General features: G+C 34.1%; 1 protein-coding gene across 50 annotated transcripts in view; it reads right to left on the reverse strand.

Moving 5' to 3' along the window:
* The window catches only part of LOC125659504 (CAP-Gly domain-containing linker protein 1-like), a 68,698-nt gene that overhangs the window by 32,172 nt on the left and 15,789 nt on the right, over positions 1-20,737 (reverse strand). For 10 of the 50 annotated variants that reach the window (XM_056145938.1, XM_056145937.1, XM_056145932.1 and 7 more), the window contains 11 exons: positions 18,905-19,517; positions 17,179-17,434; positions 11,984-12,043; positions 10,842-10,940; positions 10,088-10,233; positions 9,764-9,824; positions 8,996-9,100; positions 6,660-6,812; positions 4,845-4,961; positions 1,826-1,883; positions 942-1,025 (listed from right to left, as the gene is read on the reverse strand). In XM_056145938.1, coding sequence (XP_056001913.1) covers positions 942-1,025; positions 1,826-1,883; positions 4,845-4,961; positions 6,660-6,812; positions 8,996-9,100; positions 9,764-9,824; positions 10,088-10,233; positions 10,842-10,940; positions 11,984-12,043; positions 17,179-17,434; positions 18,905-19,517 — 1,752 coding nt within the window. Of the gene's footprint in view, positions 1-941; positions 1,026-1,825; positions 1,884-3,751; positions 3,773-4,844; positions 4,962-6,659; positions 6,813-8,995; positions 9,101-9,763; positions 9,825-10,087; positions 10,234-10,841; positions 10,941-11,983; positions 12,044-13,680; positions 13,720-17,178; positions 17,435-18,904; positions 19,518-20,737 lie in introns of all 50 variants that reach the window. The other 40 variants (XM_056145929.1, XM_056145967.1, XM_056145954.1 and 37 more) reach the window with 13 other exon arrangements.

Genomic DNA, 20,737 nt, shown 5'->3' on the forward strand with positions numbered 1-20,737 from the left:
TTTGATAGTATAGCTTTGCATGGCATAAATTGTGTGCGCCCGAAACATTCCGAGTATGAGCGTTCAATATTGACCTTACCGTAACGACGTAAACAAGCCAAAATGGCAGACGACAGTCCTCCGAATCTAACAGAGCAGGTATTTAATATTTACTTAAACAAAATGTTTTACTGTACATAAATTATGATGTTCCCATTCACAAAATCAGTTTGCTTCATGCATGAATGACGGGTTTAATATTGAACAGCTAAGATATTGCACACTTTCACCTTAGATGCCAATATTGATGAATTTTTGTCTATTTTGGAGTATTTTGAGTGAAAAGGGATATTATTTAACAACTAAATACTTTAGCTATATAATAAAAGGGTTACTGAACTTATATTGGTGAATATTGGCACTCGTTGGCTGTCAAAATGCACTCGCAAGCTCGTGCATTTTAAGAGCAACTCGTGCCATTATTCACCTATATAATTTCAATAACCCTATAATATTACACTGTAAAGTAACCCTATAATACATGTTTTTCTGATACACAGTTAAATCACCAGATTTTGGTTGATACAGAAACCATGTAAGCAATCAGCATCCAAGGAGAAAGGAAATAAAAGAAATGGTTATCGTATCACTGTATTTCTTTGCTTGTACCTTCTAATAACGTGTTACCGTTAATAAACTACATACAAAGTATAAATGAGCAAACTCCAATTTAAAATGCATTTTTGAAGTCTTGCTTTGTTTCTCATGATAGTGAGGGAGATATGAAGATCTGTTCATCCAAGAAAAATCCTATTCCTCTCAGGCGATGCCCTCAGGGATATGATTTTTCTTGGGTGAATAGATCTTCACATCTCCCTCACTAGCAATCAATAAATGTATAATATTACACTGTCAAGCCACTTTATAAATTACAGCAATAATTAAGAATTACATGTGCGTACCACTCAGCTGGGATTTCATGTTCTGTAATTCAGCACTAAGCTGGTTGGAAGCTTCATCTCTCCCACACAATTGTGTAGTTAAGTCTGAAAAAGTCATGAAGTAGAAAACTTGAAAACTTCCTCAATTTCCCCAAGGGCCTCTTACTCCTTGTCTGACATTTCAGACAGATCAAAAGTTATAGAAACACATATGCCCCCCCCTATTGACCTTCGACTTTATGTCCTAAAACTCAATATGGAACAGCTACTTCTTGGGGGGGGGTAAGCAAAAAGATATTGAGCAAATATCTCACTGTATCCAGTATGACCTTTGATCTCATAAGCAATAGGGGTCATCTGCTCCTAAAGTAGTGTACCCAGTTTGATGCCTTTCAAGCAAAGCATTCTCAAGATATGAGTGGACAATATCTTACTATGTCCAGTTTGACCTTAGAAAGTATAGTTTATAATTTTTTCAATATTAATTACAGCATATCAGTTAATTTTGGCATCAGAAATATTTGGTAAATTTTTCTTTAAAATAAAAGCATTTGAGATATTGGTACTGTATTGTTTTGCAAATTTTTGAATGGAAATTAATCAATCACCAAAAAAGCAGTTGAAAATTTTCAATGTGCCAAAATTACCCAATATGTGGTACTTCCATAAAATTACATGTACTGATATTTTTATCTAACCTACAATATAAATGTCTAAAACTCACAGAACACACACTAAGCTCTTTTTTACAGCCTCGTCCCATTATGGCAAATCTGACTATGACATGTGGGCCAGAATAAACAAGTATATTTCTATACTCTATGGGTCAAAAGCTTATGAACTGGTTAAAGTTGTGTACAGATAAACAGGCCAAACAAAGGTGTTCATGACAACACGCTACCTACCATTTATAGTTTCTTGCATATTTTGTTTCTTCACTTCATTGGCACTTAATTCATCACACTGAAACAAAACACAACATCCCATTTGTATTTCAAAGTTTCAGAGCGTACAAAACACCCCACAACACTTTCATTTGGAAGGACAGAATACATCTATAATTAATGAAATTTAGCAGTTTCATACACGCAGGCCATTTGTTACACTACAAAATATAATTACTGATTGCAATTTTAGAAATGGAAGTATGTGTTGTGGTGTTATTTAATGCAAGGAATGAAAATTAAATCATTCTCCAGCCAAAAGCATCATCAATATAATCATGCTCTGAAATTATTGTTAATCTGCTCATATTTGTGAACAAGTTTGTGTATGACAGGATAATAAAAACAGACACATATTCAAAAAAAAAAAAAAAAGTTTGAAAACCAAATTAAACAGCATCATCATAATTCCTAACATTTCAATAATACCGTCCATAATTGTAAAAGTAAAATAATCACATCATACACATACCATATAATATAGGAAAGGGAATATAATCTTATTTGGGAACAAGTAATAATTATGACAGGATGCTGTTATGAAAGTCTCCCAAACAAACACCAATTGAAACCTAACCCAAAATAGAAAATTGTTTTACGAGAACTTTCTGCGAACAAAAAAAAAGCACATTGTTTTTAGATTTACAATTCTCATGCAAAATGCTCAAAATCAATTCAAATGGCGAGTTCACCAATTTATCAACCATCCTCAAATTCCTCTACATACCAAATTTTGTTGAGATCGGACAACAGTGAAAAATCAATGCATTTTCGGCAACCATTATGAAAATCTTCAGTGCATCATTTTATTCGCAATCTTCAATTTCTCCATCATACCAACATTGAAAATTGATGCATACTGGGTGGCCATTTTTAAAATTTTAGACACTTCGAAAATTTCAAGTTCATTTTTATTTGCCATCCTCAGGTACATGTTACCCCCATATACCAAATTTCATCAACAACAATGTTAAAGTTTGAGGCATTAAAAAATGTGATTTACGATTTTTCCAAAGACTTCTATAGTAAGAATTTGAAACCTCACCCCCTTTAAATACACAAAAAATATACTTTCCCTCCCAAATATTGCAAAAATTTGTAAGATCATCTACGAACATAGGCCTACTATACCATAAAATATTGTGAACTTGCACCAAGCCATTTTCAAGATCTGCCCAAAACAAGTTTAGTTGCAAGAAAGAAGGAGAAAAAAAATAAAAAGAACTGCGCAAAAACATTTGGGAGACTTTAAATATTGTGGTTTTGCATGAATATTTTCATTCTAGATATTACCTTTACAGAATGAACTGAAGCAATATGCATCAAAGCACTATACAATACAATTTGATATCAAAAGTACAAGTTGAAGGTCATGCTTTTTTTATATGACAAACATTTCAACATCCCTTTACTAATCTAAGTGAATTGGAAATACGTTCTGTAACTACGATTCTAAAAGCTATGATGTCAGTAAGTGACGGGGTAATCATTATTGTAAGGGTTGGAAGGTACAGAAATTGTCCATTCAAGGCAGTAGTAATAGGAGGGCAGAGTGTTAAGTGCCATTTCTTGTTTACAAATAATTGTGAGAGGTTAGTGATTTCTTGGGAAAGCTTCCAAATCTTCACAGCAATACAAACAACAGACTTTCAAATTTACACTGCTAGTACCATTTTTACAAATTCACTTCAATCTGTCACTCAAAGGAATTATGCACAAAGGACAAATAAACATGCCTTTTTCAAATTTCACACGAAATCTTATAAAAATATTTGTCGTGGCTGGATTGGAAAAAAACATGCAATTTTGAATTTTATTTTGTCTACAAGATCAAAAAGGTAGAATTCAGCAAGAAACAAAATGGAGATCCATCCTAGCTAACTTTACCTGAGCTTCGAGATATAGCACCTTTAAAATGAAACAAAATGTGGGCAAACACATTCTTCACTCAACAAGTCTACACATCTAGCAGTGTGTGGTAAAAATCTACTGTGTATAACCTAAAGTATGCTTGAAGATCTACTCGCAGCTAAAACATCTAGAACACGAAAACAGCAGGTCACATTGTCCGCTAAAATCACAGCTTAAAATTCTTAACCCCTAAAAACTATTTTTCATCACCGTTTACCCAGCAACTACAAGACATTCTGTATTCTGTTTAAATAAAAGTAGGTCAGTGCCATTCTTCGAAATCTGCATGCAAGTCAGAGGGAAAAAGCCAAGCCAAGCTCGTGCAACTATATATATACAGCAAAATAGTGACGTAGTCTGTCCTTCACTTACAAGATTATTTAAATTTTATAATTCACCGCAACCAAACAACAGTTCCAGCCGACAAAGACCAATTTTCTACAGAAAAAAGATCAATTCACAATCCTGATCTGAGAGAAATTTGTGCAAAATGGTTGTATGTCTGGTGAAAGAAAGAAAAACTGCTGTTTAATTATCCCAGAGCATTCATATATCAATGCAAAAATTTACTACTAATGATTCAGAGTAAACAACGAGAGACTGATGCATGATGTATAGGCTTCTGCCTGCTGCCCAATCAGATTCAATTATTGAGTAAAATAGAGTATAAATCAAATCAAATTAGATGCACTTGAAATCTTTTTTTTTTTAAAAATGAGTTTAAAATTACATTTAATATGAATGCATCACTATGAAATGGAGGTGACAAAAAGCTTTCCTAATGTCTAGCAGCTATTCTATGTTATGTAAAATCAAACTGATCTATCTATACTGATACATATCATTAATGACTGTGAGCTTTAATTTTCAAACAAACAAAACGACAAGTTTCCATTTCTCTAAGCACTTTCAAACACTTGTTATCATATGATTATTAATCATTAGAAATTAGCTATAAAGCTTTGAAAAATGCACATGAAACAAATGCATGAATTTCATACACTGAATAGAATGGGGGGATGAATAATGCAATAGTCATGCTGCAGCCATGCACCGGCAGCATACATACCACTTCATGCAGTTTAGAGTGAAGTTCTTTGATTTCTTTATCACGAGTAGAGAGAACATCTTCCAGTTCCACAAGTCTGTTGGATTTTTCCACCAACTCAATGCTTACTTGACTGGCCTGAAAGTGTGCATGTTTAAGAGCGAAAATAAGAGAACAGAGGAGAAAGAGACAAACATCAGGCATTCAATTCAAGAGTTTCATAACAGTCAGAAATCTTGTGCACTGAGCTCAGAGATTACCAAAGGACTGAATTTCAAAATCCTTTACCAGCATTACAATAGATAGAATATTTAAAGCCAATGAAATAAAAATGCTTTTTAATGCGCAATCAAATATATAAAATCTGCTGAAACAAATCATATCTATGATTATTTTCAGAACATTGGCAAACATTTGCAGTATAAAAGCAGCAGTAGAAAATGCAGATTCCTTAACATGCACAAGTATTTAATTTTTGTATTTATTTGCAAGGCCTCTCTCAAAAATCAAAACTCTTGCTATTATACAGATTTAAATCCATATTCCTTAATATTCTCAAGCATTTAATTTTTGTACAAATTTGCAAGGTCTCTCTAAGAAAATAAAATTCTTTGCTATCATATTGATTTAAATCCTTCTGAGTAGCACTTATGATTTTACATTTTCACAAATTAACACTGAACGGTAATTTTGGCAACTTTTAAAATTATTGTGTAAATCAAGGAATCTACAGCATGATAGATACTAATGTGTATGTATACATGTTTATATAAAAATTCAAAAGATTTTGAAAATCTGTATACTTCTCATTAAAACTTCTAATTATTCACAGAATCACACACAAGAAATATCCCTAAAACAAAAAATAAACCATTTCATCCTAAAGTCAGGGATATTTACATTCCACTGTATGTTCACCATTAAACTACATCACAATCTCTGTCATTGAGAGAATTCTTGTTTCCATCTCTCTTCAGAGAAAAGTGGGACTTTAACAAACAGACTGAGCTCTTCATGTTATAAAACCGATATCGACAAGTAGGTCGAGACGACTGTTCTGTCAATTTCACACACTGTATATGTACAAATACAGTGCAAGTGCTAAATCTCAAAATATTAAAGCATTTCATTGAATTTCTTTGTATTTTGACTTCTATTGTGCAAAATGACATGAAACATTATTCACATAAATAATCATTATGCACTAACACACATTATTCAATACGCAAGTTCCGAGTTACCCAAAAGTTATTTCCCTTTGTCGAACTCTTTCGCATTTTATGATGTATGGTGGGTACACAATGTATACATTATATCGTAGACTGGCATTACGTACGATTAATGTAATAAAAGCGTAACTTTTGTTTATATCAATCACTGGTATTCATATTCTGGCCATATCAAGCATAATTTGTTTGAATAAGATCATCAAATTGGCTATTGAATCATTATTTGTTTTCTCTTCTACATGAGTGACGCTTTTATCAAAGAAAGATGGCAATTAACAATATTTGTTTGAGCCATTTTGTTATCCAATACTCATAAACTCACTTAAGTTGCCTTTTCCGATATAAGATGGTCTCAGAAACTCTGGATATCATCTTTCAAGAAATAATACAACGATAGTAATTAGCAAATGTACCCACTGTCATCATATTTTACGTCATAATTTACGGAAGAGTTCGACAAAGGGAAATAACTCTTGGGGAACTCGGAACTTCCGTATTCAGATGCACACCATTTCATGTTACTAGCACTTTAGATGTCAAAAAAATAATCCTACAATGTTCAAATAATGCCACATCTAAATTAACAGCAAAGCACTAGATTCACCACCTTAGCTCCTTCCTCTAAACGAGATGATTCAAAACTCTTGACTTTGGATTCCGCCTGTGAAAGTTTATGGGTGAGTTCCTCCATCTGGTCCAGGTACGACATGTTCATTTCCTCTGTAGTTGTTAAACGATCTGTCTGGTCTTTTAACATTGCCTAAATAAAAATTATTTCATCTTAAATATTCACATGTACTAGGAATACAAAAGAAACTTTTCATAACAGTCTCACACATAAGAATACTGCAAAGCTTCTTGTATTCAACATTCTACAGAGGCTGTACAGAGCTTTGAATTTGCTCCAAGTTACTTTCAAATCTTCTGAATCTTTCCACTTCATTTTAAACTCATGGTTTTTATTTTCAATTAATTGAACAGTAGATATGTCCACCTAGGGACATCTAAAACCTGCCACAAAGATTAAAGCTGCATACAGAATTTTGCACAAAGAATAATCAACACCCTTCATTGAACTTTAATTAAGAAATAAGGTATCATTTAAAAATATTTATCGGGATATAAATACGGGTTGGTCACGTGATCAAATTCCATAAAGCCCTTCGGGCTTTATGGAAAATTTGATCATGTACCAACCCGTATTTATATCCCGATAAATATTTTAAAATGATACCTTATTACTTATATTTACATTTTTGGTCGGTAACATTGCTGAATTGTGTTAACAACACGTTTCCATACATTTCAAATTGTTGACGTCCACAACGAAGCATCATAGATGTTCAAAATGACGACAACACAAAACAAAGTTCTATAAAATGAAAAACTGTCTTAATTATTAAGACGCTAGAAAGCAAGTATATCAACATATACTTATACATTAACTCGGGAGTATATAATGGAAAACTCTTCCATGTGTCTAATTTTAGGGGGTGGGGGAATTATGATTTAAACAGGGATGTGCAGTGTTACACTTAGAGTTGTGATGCGCTTTGACTTTTGAAAAGTGAAGATGTTGAAGACCGACTTTGAAAGATATTCTGTGGATATTACGGAGTTAACAGAAGACTGAGATGGAGGAACATGAAGAACAGGGCGGCAGTCGTCAGGTGTAGGCAAATTATTTATAGACAGGACAGCTCGACAGAGGACGCAGCTCAGATGAATCTCCGGAAAGAACTGAACATCGCAGAGAATGTGGAACTGCACGAAGGTAAGGGACGGTTTGGATTTGGATATGTAATTGTTGATAAACATGAGCTCACTGAACGCTTCTTTTGACTCGATAATTTTTTGTAATAGGTTTTTAACGATGCCTCGCTTCGATGTCCCGACATAAACTTGGAAACCGACATCAAGCACTATGGCTGCTGTGGCACGGAAGCAGTGTGGTGTGTAGGTCTTAATGCACTTTGACGACTTATCGGCCATACATCCTGTGAACGACCTTTTTGCTAAAGCCTAATGTCATCGTCTAGCAGTAGGTACAATTCCGCATCACCGATGACCAAGGTGAAGTTGTAGAAGACGAAATTTTAGACATACATTAGGCCTAGTAGGCTAGTAACTAAAGACATTGTTTACAGTTATGCTTTTATCAATTAATGATGAAAGTCCACTGCTTGGAATACAAATAAAACCGTAAATACATTTTGTGGTGTTGATTTCATCTATTGAAAGATTTCTGTAGTAAGTGAGAGCGATTGCTAGATGTGTATTGCCTTAGTAAAAGTAGTACCTATTACCTACTTTTAACAAATGTTCATACGCACAGCCGTGACCTCTGTTGACCCCGTAGTAGATTTATCCAGAAATAAATACGTATTGCTCGTAACAGTGTTATGTAGGAGAAAACAGTTGCAAGTGTAAATATTGTATGATAAACTGATTTTGGAACCCTCATAATTACCTTATTGCAAGCAAAGATCCAACATTTGACAATTTTAATTTGACAAACTTAGCTGCAATTGGACAGATTTGAAAAGGTTTTCATATTAAATATTTGGAAGTCTAATTTCACAAAGTACAGATGCTTGAATATCAATTAAATTGCTTTTGAGAATATTTCTATCTTTTCCTATATTTCTTATTGTATGCTGTTATTGTTGCCAAAAACTTTGCCCTGAAGAGCATGGTATGAGCAGCGTTTTTTCTTTACTACATGAATGCTTACATATTTTGACCGTATTTTCATTCTTAGGGACATTTTCCCCCCTCAATGTTCCTAACACTGGTCCCAATGGCTAGATTTAAGAATTATAATTATATTCTCCCAACATTTCTAGAGACAAAATTGTGTCTGCGATATAAAAACGTAATCCCATGAGGTTGGTCTTTTTTACCCCATGGTTCTCGAGATGAGGATTTTTTGAGTGGACATACTTTTAATGTGAAAAATTCCTGTTCATTTTTGTCAGCCCTGTCCTTCTCTTTCTTCAGCTCTTTTTCAGTACTCCGTAATTTTTCTTCATCAACTTCTGTTCGGGACTGAAAAAGAAAACATCACATTTTCATGATACGATGACAAGAGCTGTTTCTTTTGATTGAAAAATATTTACATTCACTGAATCTTTTCTCTTATATTTCTTTCGAAATTGACATTGCTTTCATCATGCAGTAAATACATGTTTGTTGAAAACAACTTCGATCCGGTTTTCTATTACCACCTGTCTGCAAAATCATTATCAAATATGGAGTGTCATCAAGGTCAAAGGGTGCATTGGCTGTTCCATTCAACGTAATAAATGGGTCAACCATATGATATTTTAGATCTTAATTCTAGTTTATATTTTTAAATAATACATAAAAATATAAATATAAACAATAAAATGTCTTTCTTTGTTGTTTCATAGGGTGATGAAGGTAGCAATCATTGCAGAAAAAATTTGCATAACCTGTACAAGTGGGTTATGCATTTTTTCTACAGTGCTAGCTACCTACATCACCTTATGAAACAACAAAGAAAGCATTTTATTGTTTAAATGAACTGGAGTGTTCCAAGGAGCACATTATCAGAAGATGCATTATTGTGACAGTGTCATTCCACTAACATAGATGGACAGACACTAGACAACACTCTACAGATGCTGTGCTTGATAAAGGAACAACTCTGAGAACATTGTGTTTATAAAATATGTTTCACAAACTGACCTCTAAATCGTCCTTGGATATAGCCTCCTCCTCTATTTGGAATTGAAGATCCTCAACCTTTCTGTTTAAGGAAACAAATAATAAACTTAACTACAGACTGTGTAATACTGCACAATCACATCTTCTTACCATTAATTACATGCATAGCAAAAGAAAATCTGTTGCAAGCAATACTTATTCCCAAAGTACAAATAACTACTGTACTACACAATTCTGACGGCCCCTATTGAGGTCACTATAAACAGACTGTTAGTAGAAAAGTTTGACTGCAAAGTCGTATAACATAGGAAAATACACGTTGGTTAACACTGACAAACAGCTCACCTGCGTTCATCCTCCAGTCTACAGTTGAGTTCCCCCCTTTCCTTCTCTAGCTCCTCTACTTTCATCCTCAGTCTCACCAGGACGTCTTCAGTATCCTCACGGAACCGGTCCTGTTCACTCCTCATGTTGGCCAACTGTCCTTCAGCCTGTCCAAAAAAGATTTGTAATCTCTCTTACCATTTTGATGAAAGAAGGAAAACAACTAGTCCAACTAACTCCTGCCATCAATTTCAAACCATATTTCTTAACTTAATTTCCTAATTGATAACATTGCTTAGTTCAATTACCTCCCCTGTCATCCCAAAATCATTATGTAAGGAAAATTCTTCCTTTCTCAGGCAATATAAGTAAACCTTGATGTGAATTTCGATAATGCAGTAAATACCTGTTTATAATGAGGAAATTGTCTTCCATCAAGTAATGCAAAATACCAACATTAAGACTGGAACTGACCAAAGTATGGCCATAATGAAGTTTTGTCCTGTTCTTTTTTTTTTTACAACTGCATTTTGGATTGGCAAATTTTGAAAAAAACATGGACCAAAAAGAAATCAATTGGAAAATGGTGGGTTTTTTTCTTTACAAAAGCTTATTTAATCATTGACACCAAAAAGAAGATGAAAAAAAAAACAACCAACAAACAACTTAGCCCCTATTCACTTAAAAGAAAACCCATTTCTTATTTGATATCCCTATCTCCGGCTCCGAATTAATTAGCATTTAAGGAGAAGTAAAAACTGCTGAGGAAGACCACCTCGTCGACTTGTGCTGCTGCCCGGGCGACTTCGGCCCTCTCTAGGTCACGTTCCTTCAGCAGCTGTTCGATGTGTTCCTCTTTTTCCTTCAGTGCTTTCTAGAAGTGGGCGTGCAAGAGGAAGAGAGAAGCAGTGTTATTTCAAAATCACTCCAAACAAGCATTACAAACAGTGACAATACAAAATATCCATCAATTAAAAGGTTGGGAGAAATACCCACAGTACCAAAAGATATGTTGAAAAATTCCAAATACCCAGGAAAAGTTTTACAGACTATGTGAAATTCCCTTTGCCAAACAATTTTGTTAGAGTGCAAGTTTTTTATGTTAATAAAATAACAAACGGAGATAATGATATACTTTCTGGAACTTGAATCTCAGTTGAATGGTCTTTTAAAACTGCACCCACATATTTCATAAAATACCACAAGAATTTATCTCTTGAATGATTTATCATCAGTTAATTCACAGTTTGTATTCTAAATTATTGCCTGCTTTTGTTACTACAATACTAAACAATGGTACCATTGTACATGTATCTCTACAATACTAAACAATGGTACCACTGTACATGTATCTCTACAATACTAAACAATGGTACCACTGTACATGTATCTCTACAATACTAAACAATGGTACCATTGTATATGTATCACAGTAATTCAGTGGGTTCTATCATTATCACTAATACTGTAAAAGTAGTTATCTATGCGTGGGGGAAATTTACACTAATTACGTGGTCACGTAATAAGCAAGTAAATTTCTCCCACGCGTATAGTTATAAATATCCGATATAATATATAGTATATTCAGTTACTGTGTATTTTTTCCCATGTGTAATGTTGGAGGTGGAAAAATGCGTACTTAACCCGCAGCGTAAATAACCACTTTACAGTATAATGTCCCTGTCTTAGTTTAAAGGATGAATATAAGTACAAGTATAAACCTGATGAAAATATAAAAGAAAAAAAAAAGAAGTGTAAACCTAGTCCAACCCTCACCATAAAATGGGAGAAAAGAAGACCTTTGTCCAAAGAATGTCAAGTAAGTTTCACCATAGAGATGGACAACAATAAATGTTTTAATTGTTGCATGTTGTAAATGAGGGGTGCATTTATCTTGTAAAGAAGGGGGGGACTCACCTGAAGAGCCTGTGTGGTGGCGGTCAGGTTTAGAGAACTAGGTCGTTGGCTGGTTTTGGCCTGTGTGTTAATGGTATACCAAAGATTATCCCCCTTGCTTAGAACTTGGTTAGTATTATTGAATCACACATAAATTATACACAAAAACTACTAGACTACTTATGAGTTGATGTCAGACAGCTTTCTAAATATTAGTCAGTTTTTATTATTCAATACATTCAGCTTTAAATGTACTAAATCTCTTTGCAAGTACATTACATTTCATGAATTATTAAGGTAAAAAGTGTCTCTTTAAATACTTGACACAATAAGCATTACATAATCTTATCTACAGTATTATAACAAATACATGACTGTACATGAACTAAGCTAACTGGCATATGCACAGCTTTATGGGCAAACACTCAAGCATGTCTGCATCATCTCTTTATTATTGAGATTAAAATACACATGTAATCTGGTATATTTTCATATAAGGCCTAAATTAAAATTTTACCTCCTGTTTTTACCCATCCCTAAATAATTTCCATAGGTTACAATGACATTTCCAAAGGAGAAAACATAACATCTTTTAATCTAAGCCTATGAGCATAACCAATATGAAAACTGTCAGACATGGTCACTACATTACATACCACAGAAATACATGTGTACTTTTAGTAGAACTTGCATTCAAATATTCAAACCAGTATTGTTGTGCTTATATGATTATATTATCCAGTGTTATAAAACCCATATATAATTCAACCAAACTGAACTTATACATTAATTAAAAATCATAAATAAAAACTCATGCATTGGCTGCATGCAGAACAAGCTGAGCAGGAATGAGAGGCAAGCAACATGAGGGCAGACTTGTAAGGCTGAAATACCCGAGTTATGTTAGTACAGATATAAGATACTGCTCAATTTTTTAAATATATCTGAACTCTAAAAATTGAAGTCCTTTTTTTATCAGAATTCTCTAGTACAATTTCTAAATTTACGAGCAGTAATCTCAGAGAAGGGAAAATTTTTAATAGACTGGATGCTTCTTTTTCCAACATGGAAAATAATGTAGAATTACAGCATGATAAAATACAGAATTATTCTCAATATAGTTCGAGCATGTACAGCATTGCAATATATTTATAGCATGTAGAGCATGAAAGCAGCAGAAAACTTGAAAAATATAGCAGGTTAGAAATAGGTATCAGGCCAAAACTGTAAAGGAAATATCTGAATCTCGATTACTTCATCACTGATTAACTCACCTTGTGTAATTGTGTCTTATAAATTAGTCTCTGGTTATATCAAAGATTAATTACTTTGACCTATTAATTTTCCTTGACATGTTCCTTGTTTTTTCATATGTATAAAACCCTCCCTTTCCCAAAATCACAAGCAAGTACATCTTTACATTCTGCAAGGATTTTTTTTTCACATTTACTCTCAAATAAGTATGAAATATAACAAGTTAAATTGAATAAAAAATAAGTGAAGTGGTTTCTTTTCAAATTCCTATAGCATCAGATAACCCTTATCTGCAACACAGTTGTCATAAAACACCACCATCAATGCCTGGTCCAAATTTCCTAACTAGCCTTGCATGTGACCTAAGCCCTTTAAGTTTCCAAGTGTGATGCATGCATTATCACCAAAGAAAAATGCTCTTCAGTAGCTTCAGTAATAGGAGATAAAAAAGCCATGGTTTTTACCGGCGACAATTGTTGTTTACGCGCCTTGAGCAATGGCAGCTGTATCAAATTGAAATAACATCACGTTTTCATTGAAGAAAAAAATCAAATTCGCCACTGCTACACAACATTGAAATCATGCAATAATGCACATTCAATAAACATATTAAATATTCAAGGCAAATTTTCTTTGAAACAATTGCTATTCCCCATATCAAGCCAAACATTTCATTTAAAGAAACTGAGAATATGAACCGAAAATTTGACATGAAATGCTTAATCAATATGCATCTTGCAGCATACAATTATTTCCGAGGAAAGTTGTCAAGCTTTTATATAATTCCATATACATGACTTAAATTAATCTAGATATACTGGAAAACAATACTGTACTAATATAAACACTGTAACATATGAATTCTCAAGAATTAAAATAGCATGACTTGAGATACAGGTATAAGGAAAAGAATAGGTGTGATTGTGAAATTTGTTGAAAATCACAAAGGTCAGGCAACAAAGCATGCAGCTTACCAATGCAAACACATTCGGATTTTTATATTGGTGCAAATTCAGCACAAAGATATTCTTATCATATAAACACAGTAAAAAACAAAAACTTATCAAGGTCAGCATCGGGACCCAAACAACAAAGCATCAGTTGGAGATGTTAGTCTGATACTTCTGTGATTTCAGTTAATTTGAAACAAAGAAAAAAATTGCACATCATTCAGTGACTACCACACGTATGTGAAAAAAGACTAACAAACCTGACGCGAGAAATTCAACTGAAAGAATACATGTATTGTATCTGATTGTCTTGCCAAAAGTAAATACCTGATTTTTAAGGTGGTTCGCTACACCAAATCTTTATCTAATGGCTTGTTAAAGCATTTCATATGGAGTACAATTTCACTATCAAAAGACATTGAAGTTTGAACTTTATTTTATGAAGATTAACGAACAAGTTAAAGAGTGATACAAGTACTCCATCATTTAACATGAATCTTTTGGAGTTTGATAGAGAACAATAAAAAAGGTGTTTTGCTTGTAAATAAGAAATATTAGAGTACAGATTTCACTGTGATTTGATGCTTAATATGAATATCTAATAAAACATGACTGGAAGACGACAGAGGTTCTAATCAAAAAATATTATGTAAAGTATACTGTAACACCTTATTTGTTAATATTTAATTTTTTTAATACTTTCATTACTCCTGAACAAACACAAATAACGCCTCAAATATAAATGAGAGTTTGTATCACTCTTTCACAGGGTGTCCTAGTAACATAATGGTTAATGCACTGCTGCGACCTGAGTTTGATCGGCAGTGGTTGTATGTAGTATGGTGGTCCCCAACTAAGAATGTGGGTTTTCTCCTGGTATTCCAGTTTCCTCCCACATCAATCACCTATTCGTGCCAATATCCACAACGACAAAAAGCATTAATATAAGTTATACAACTTGTATGTTAATCTTCATAAAATAAATAAAATTCGAAATTCAAAAAACTCTTTTAATAGTGAAATCATACTAATATGATATACTTTAACAAGCCATTAAATAAAATTCTGGTGTAGCGATCCACATAAAAACATAGCTCATCTGTCTGAGCTACTTCATCCAAAAAATCAAGCAAAGTCTCAACTTTTTTCACCAGTTCGATACAACTAGAATGCTGTTAATTGAGAATAAATATTCTATCTAGCTATTAAAATCATTTGCTACAATTTTCATGCAAACTAAGATCTCAGACTGACACAACATTAAACAAGGATAAAACATGCATGGCAGAATTCTACACGAGTTGTTAAAATGAAGCTTAAAATGAATGAATGCAGAAGTGAATAGGTGGCATCTTATTTACTTATCAAATAATATCTACTTAAAATGAAATGTGTTCAATTCAATTTCATAACAAGAGCAATGCTGCAAAATTACGCCAATCCAATATATTCAGAAATACAGAGGCCCATGGGCCACAATGCTCATCTGAGCCAACCCAGTCCTGTTCTTCAGAAAATTATTTTAAAAAGTTAAAAAGACTTTTTACCCTCTTCATTTTCACAAAAATACTTTAACCCATATCATGACGCACCAAAGCCGAACAGTCATGATATAACCCAACTTAAATCTGCACAACTAAGGAGGAGTGATTTATATTCACCTATATTCGTGTATCATGTAAAATTTTATCCCAATTTCATTCCCACCCTAACCCTATATCTAAAAACAAGAGATCAATGAGCCACATCGCTCACCTGGATTTCCTTGAAAAATTTTTGACCCCCATATTACGGCTTCAACCTAGCTCCAAAGGGTCACAACATAACCGAACTTAAATTCACACAATATAGGGATACCTCAATACCAAAATGACTAAATATATATAAAATAAGGAAGCCCTATCTGAAATAGTTTAGGATATATTGCCCAGATAGGGATTTCTTAAAAGTAGGCCAAACTTCAAGGTCAAGGTCACTTAGTCTAATTCCATGGTATCAAATGACAGGTCTTGCCATAAAGAATCTATATACAAAATATGAAAGCCCTATGTTAAATAGTTCAGGAGATGTTGAATAGGTTAAATTTTCTTAAAAGTAGAAACTCCAAGGTCAAGGTCACAATGTCAAAAAGAAAGGTCTTGTCACAAGAAATCTGCATATATGAAATCCCTATCATTCAGAAATGAAAGCTTATCAGGTTTAGTTATCCTAGCCTTATTAGTACTGTTCCTGTCTTGCTCTGTGTCTACAAAATCACCCCGCGCTGTTCAACTTTGAAAACTTTATAAATACTGTTGATATTTGATATACAAGCTGCTGACAGACACAAAAACAGACAGATGCACTGCACCATACCATAATACAACCTGCTCATGATTTGTGTATAAAAACTGTTTCTCTTTAAAATTTATAATTCAACACAACATTCAAACTGTATCTTAACGTGTTCAACATTTTCCTATAAATAACGAAGCTGAATGATTGAATCTTTCAGGCAAGTTTTGTTAGAGTTCAAGTAAATGTTACTTCTTTTTTTTTAATATTCATTTTCAGGGAAATGATAAAAGGTTTTCCATTGATTTAATCCATGAATTAAATACTGTAGAGATACTTTCAGAATTACGTACCACACGCCAACAAGGATACAGTAATTCTTAGATTGATTTATACACTGATTAAAATTCGCAAATTATCAATCAAATCTTATGGATGTACTAATAAAAAATACATATACTGGATAGTAACTTGATCTATGACAGCCTAATCAAATGAATTCAACATTAAGCGTAAAATGAAGTGCTGGTGTAAGATGAAGTGCGAGTTGTGAGGCTGACCTTGATAATTTCACATGAAATTTTGAAACAAGTTCATAAAGTACAAAGCCAAAAGTTGAAAGAGAACACTGGACTAATGAATTTCTAACGTCATGAATTTACTTTAAATAGAACTTGTAAAATCTGAGTGAAAGTGCTGGAAATTGACTTTTGAAAGCATCAGTAGAGCTGCATGTACCTGGTTGCTGCTGAGGGAGTTGACACCGAGTCTTACCCGACTTCGGGAGACACTGGAAGCAGTGGAGCTGATGGAACTGACAGAATCTTGACTCCCACTGCGTTCTCGGGACATACGCAGGCTTGTGTTCATGAGGGAGCGAGACTGCGGGCTAGGAGTGGAGGCAGACATACTCGTGGTGATATTACCCGATGTCAGGCGAGTGACCTTGTGGACTGGGGCAAATAATCCAAACATTGGACGACATTCGAAATATCTGTAAAGCATTTGTAAGATGAGGCTTTACAAATAAACAGTAGGTTACCAGATACACAGTAAAATCTGATACAGATTGAACAATGAAAGCAAAAATCATCTATTATCAAGAAATATTCCTTTATATGAAAGCATTCTATAAGAATTACATAACAATACATCTCCCCTGCCAGTCCCAAGTTAATTCATACACATAAAATTCTGCGTGCATAATCTTGCAATAATAATTTATGTACAATCATAAATTGAAATTACTGAATAGCACTAAGTGAATTTTGGTAATTACTTGAAATATGGCCCCTTTTTCAGAAACCAAACCTAATGGACTATATGTCCGAATCTATCAATCCTCTCGATTGTCTTGGGCTGATAGAAACATATAAACTTGCTCCCTTGAGGGTTTGCAAAACAATGTGCAGACAATATCTTCCTATGTCCAGAGTAGTTTGACCTTTGATCTTAAAATCAATATGGGCTATCTACTCCTTAGGATGTACTAGTGTACCAAGTGATGTCTGTCAAGCAAAGGGTTCTCAAGACATTGAGAGACAACAATTGGTCTACCAACTGACAGGTGCAAACCAATATGCCACCCCCCACCCCCTTTCCAAGATAGGCATAATAATTTTCTCATATATTGCAATGTAAAAATTTGATCCCCTACTGCATGGACAACATCTTCTGTCCAGGGTAATTTGACCATTGACCCCAAAATCAATAGGAGTCATCTACTTCTTAAGCAAAACCAGCGTACCAAGTTAAGAAAAGGGTTCTCAAGATATTGTACCCACTGACTATATAACACAGCATTTTTAAAGTTTGTTTTAATGTCATAGGATACCCACGATTTTGAACGCATCAAATAAAGTAGGAACTTGATGTGCTTACATGGAAATTTCTATTATTACTATCAAACAAGTGAAACAACAATGTAATTTAGTTATTACTACACGAAATTCACCAATAAAAAGATGCTTTTAAAGCATTTGAAATTTGGGGTCATGTTTTTCCAGTAAAGATTTGTGAATAATGCAAAACTAAAGGTTCTTTCAAATGACAATTTTGAGGTAAATATGGGTTTTTAGCAATATTAAAACATTTACAAATAGTTCTACAAAATTCTATAACAAAATGTTTGGGGTTATCCTATGCCCTTATGACGTAGTTCAGAAATCTACATTTGGCACAAAGTCCCACAAATCTCACATAATCATTCAGCTGTGACAGACAATTAGCTAATCATATACCAAATCAAGCTCCCTATAATTAAGCATGGTGGAAAAAAGTCCAGAAAACTAAGCTTTAACAGACGGAACAACGGACAGAAAACTAGCAGTCCCCTTCAGCTTCACCTGTAGGTGAACAAACTGAAAGGTACACTTAGAAAATAGGGCTTTAACATCAAGATTTCATTATGTAAATCATCAAAATTCATCTTAAATTGAAGCAATCCTTTTTCATTTTCCCAAACCTTTTTCCGGACACCGCTCCGTCGTTTTTGCCTTGTTTCTCATCCAGCTCCACTCCTGCCCAATCCCCTTTGGCAAAGTCTGTACTACCCACGTATCTCAGAGTCCCGGTCTTAGTGCCACTCACTAACACTCGATCTCCCACTTTCAGTGCAGTTTTTTTGGCAGCTGTTGATGACATTCCAGCCTTGTTCAGACTAGATGAAGAAGTTGATAATGCCCTGGTTCCCCCTAACGGTTTAGGAGTCGTGGGTCGTAAACCAGACGTAGGCAGGTGCGACGTTCCATTGGTTTTCACTGCTGTTAAGCCACCCCCAGTCTCTGAAATGGCATCTTCAGGTTTGGGGGTTTCAGAAGTCAGACCAGGAGTTCTTGAGAGTTTTGAAATGCGTGAAAACACGCCTTTCTTGGGTTCACATTGAAAGTATCGGACACCTTGCACAGAGCCATCATTTTTCCCTTCAGGATTATCAAGCACAACACCTGCCCATTCTCCAGATGCAAACTGTGTCTCACCAATGTATGCAATTTGTCCTGGTTTAGTTCCACTGACCCACACCCTGTCTCCAATGATGAAATCATCTGCAATGGGAGGGGGTGGTAGCCCATCTGGACCTTTAAAGGAAAAACAAGAAGTGATATTAATAACAGGGACATGAAGGAAAAAACAGTTATGGTGATAAATATGAAGTCTGTATTCATTTACATAGAATACTTATTAACAGAATGGTTGTAAAATGGAATCTCAGATAATGATCAATATCTAATATATTACAAAAAAAGTCATTAAATCTGACCAAAAACATTTAAATTAAATTCTGCAATATATGTCAACTATTAATAATCATCTATAGTGGTTTCTCTGTCACAAAAAAGAAGAGAAAAAAAAACACCCAAAAAACAAAAACACCATTATATATCATTTTGGGGAATGTGTGCAATGAAATGGTATGTATGACATAGTATATATAGCAGGAAGATTTTACCACACCTGAGGCAAAAAAAACAAACTAATACAAGTTCATGAAATCAAATGAACATCTATCATTTTAACAAAATTTTCTTTGAACATCTATTATTTTAAAATACAAAATTCTAGCAATGAGCTGCTGAAGACATACAAGAGGGAATAGCTTTAGAGCCCTTCAATACGTGATTAACAAGTATAAGTGTATTCAAATCAGTACAAGTGTTATTCCCATGGGATCATTTTTCTTCATGTAGATACACATTAGCTACAATCAGAAAGCTTCCTTGATAGTATCTAACAATACATCAAAATTCCCACTTAAACCACTTGTAAAAGTACCAAATGTTGTGATTGTCAATGGAAGGAAGTAACAGAACGACACTCCCGCCAGTCAAGGAAATCTAGTACGCACGTTTATAAATACCGTGGATTTTCCTTCACATTTTTTCTCAATGAACAAATCAATATACATTTTTCCCCCTAAAACTTTTCATTCATATTTAAAGTTTTCACTCCATCATCTTCAGTTTGTCTAGACGCGCCTACATTAGTTAATCCTGTTTGGGAATTAAGCACGGTGTAACAGGGGGTGTGAATGAGTGTTGAGCATCCACCGAGACCAGCAGACATGGAAGCTGTGCCAAGGGATATAATACTGTAATATTTACCTCATTTCCCAATTACATGTATTTTAGGACTACATCAAAAGATCGATGTCAGATAAAAACACTTATATCATGTAAAATTTGGGAGTTTTGCTACCTTTTCTTTTGGGGGGGGGGGGGGGTTCTACTATTGCACTGACTTCAGCTAAGGTATATCTTAATACCCATATAGAGTCAATGCAAATCTTCACAAATATTTA

Source organism: Ostrea edulis, chromosome 1 (assembly GCF_947568905.1).
Source record: "Ostrea edulis chromosome 1, xbOstEdul1.1, whole genome shotgun sequence".
Taxonomy (NCBI): domain Eukaryota; kingdom Metazoa; phylum Mollusca; class Bivalvia; order Ostreida; family Ostreidae; genus Ostrea; species Ostrea edulis.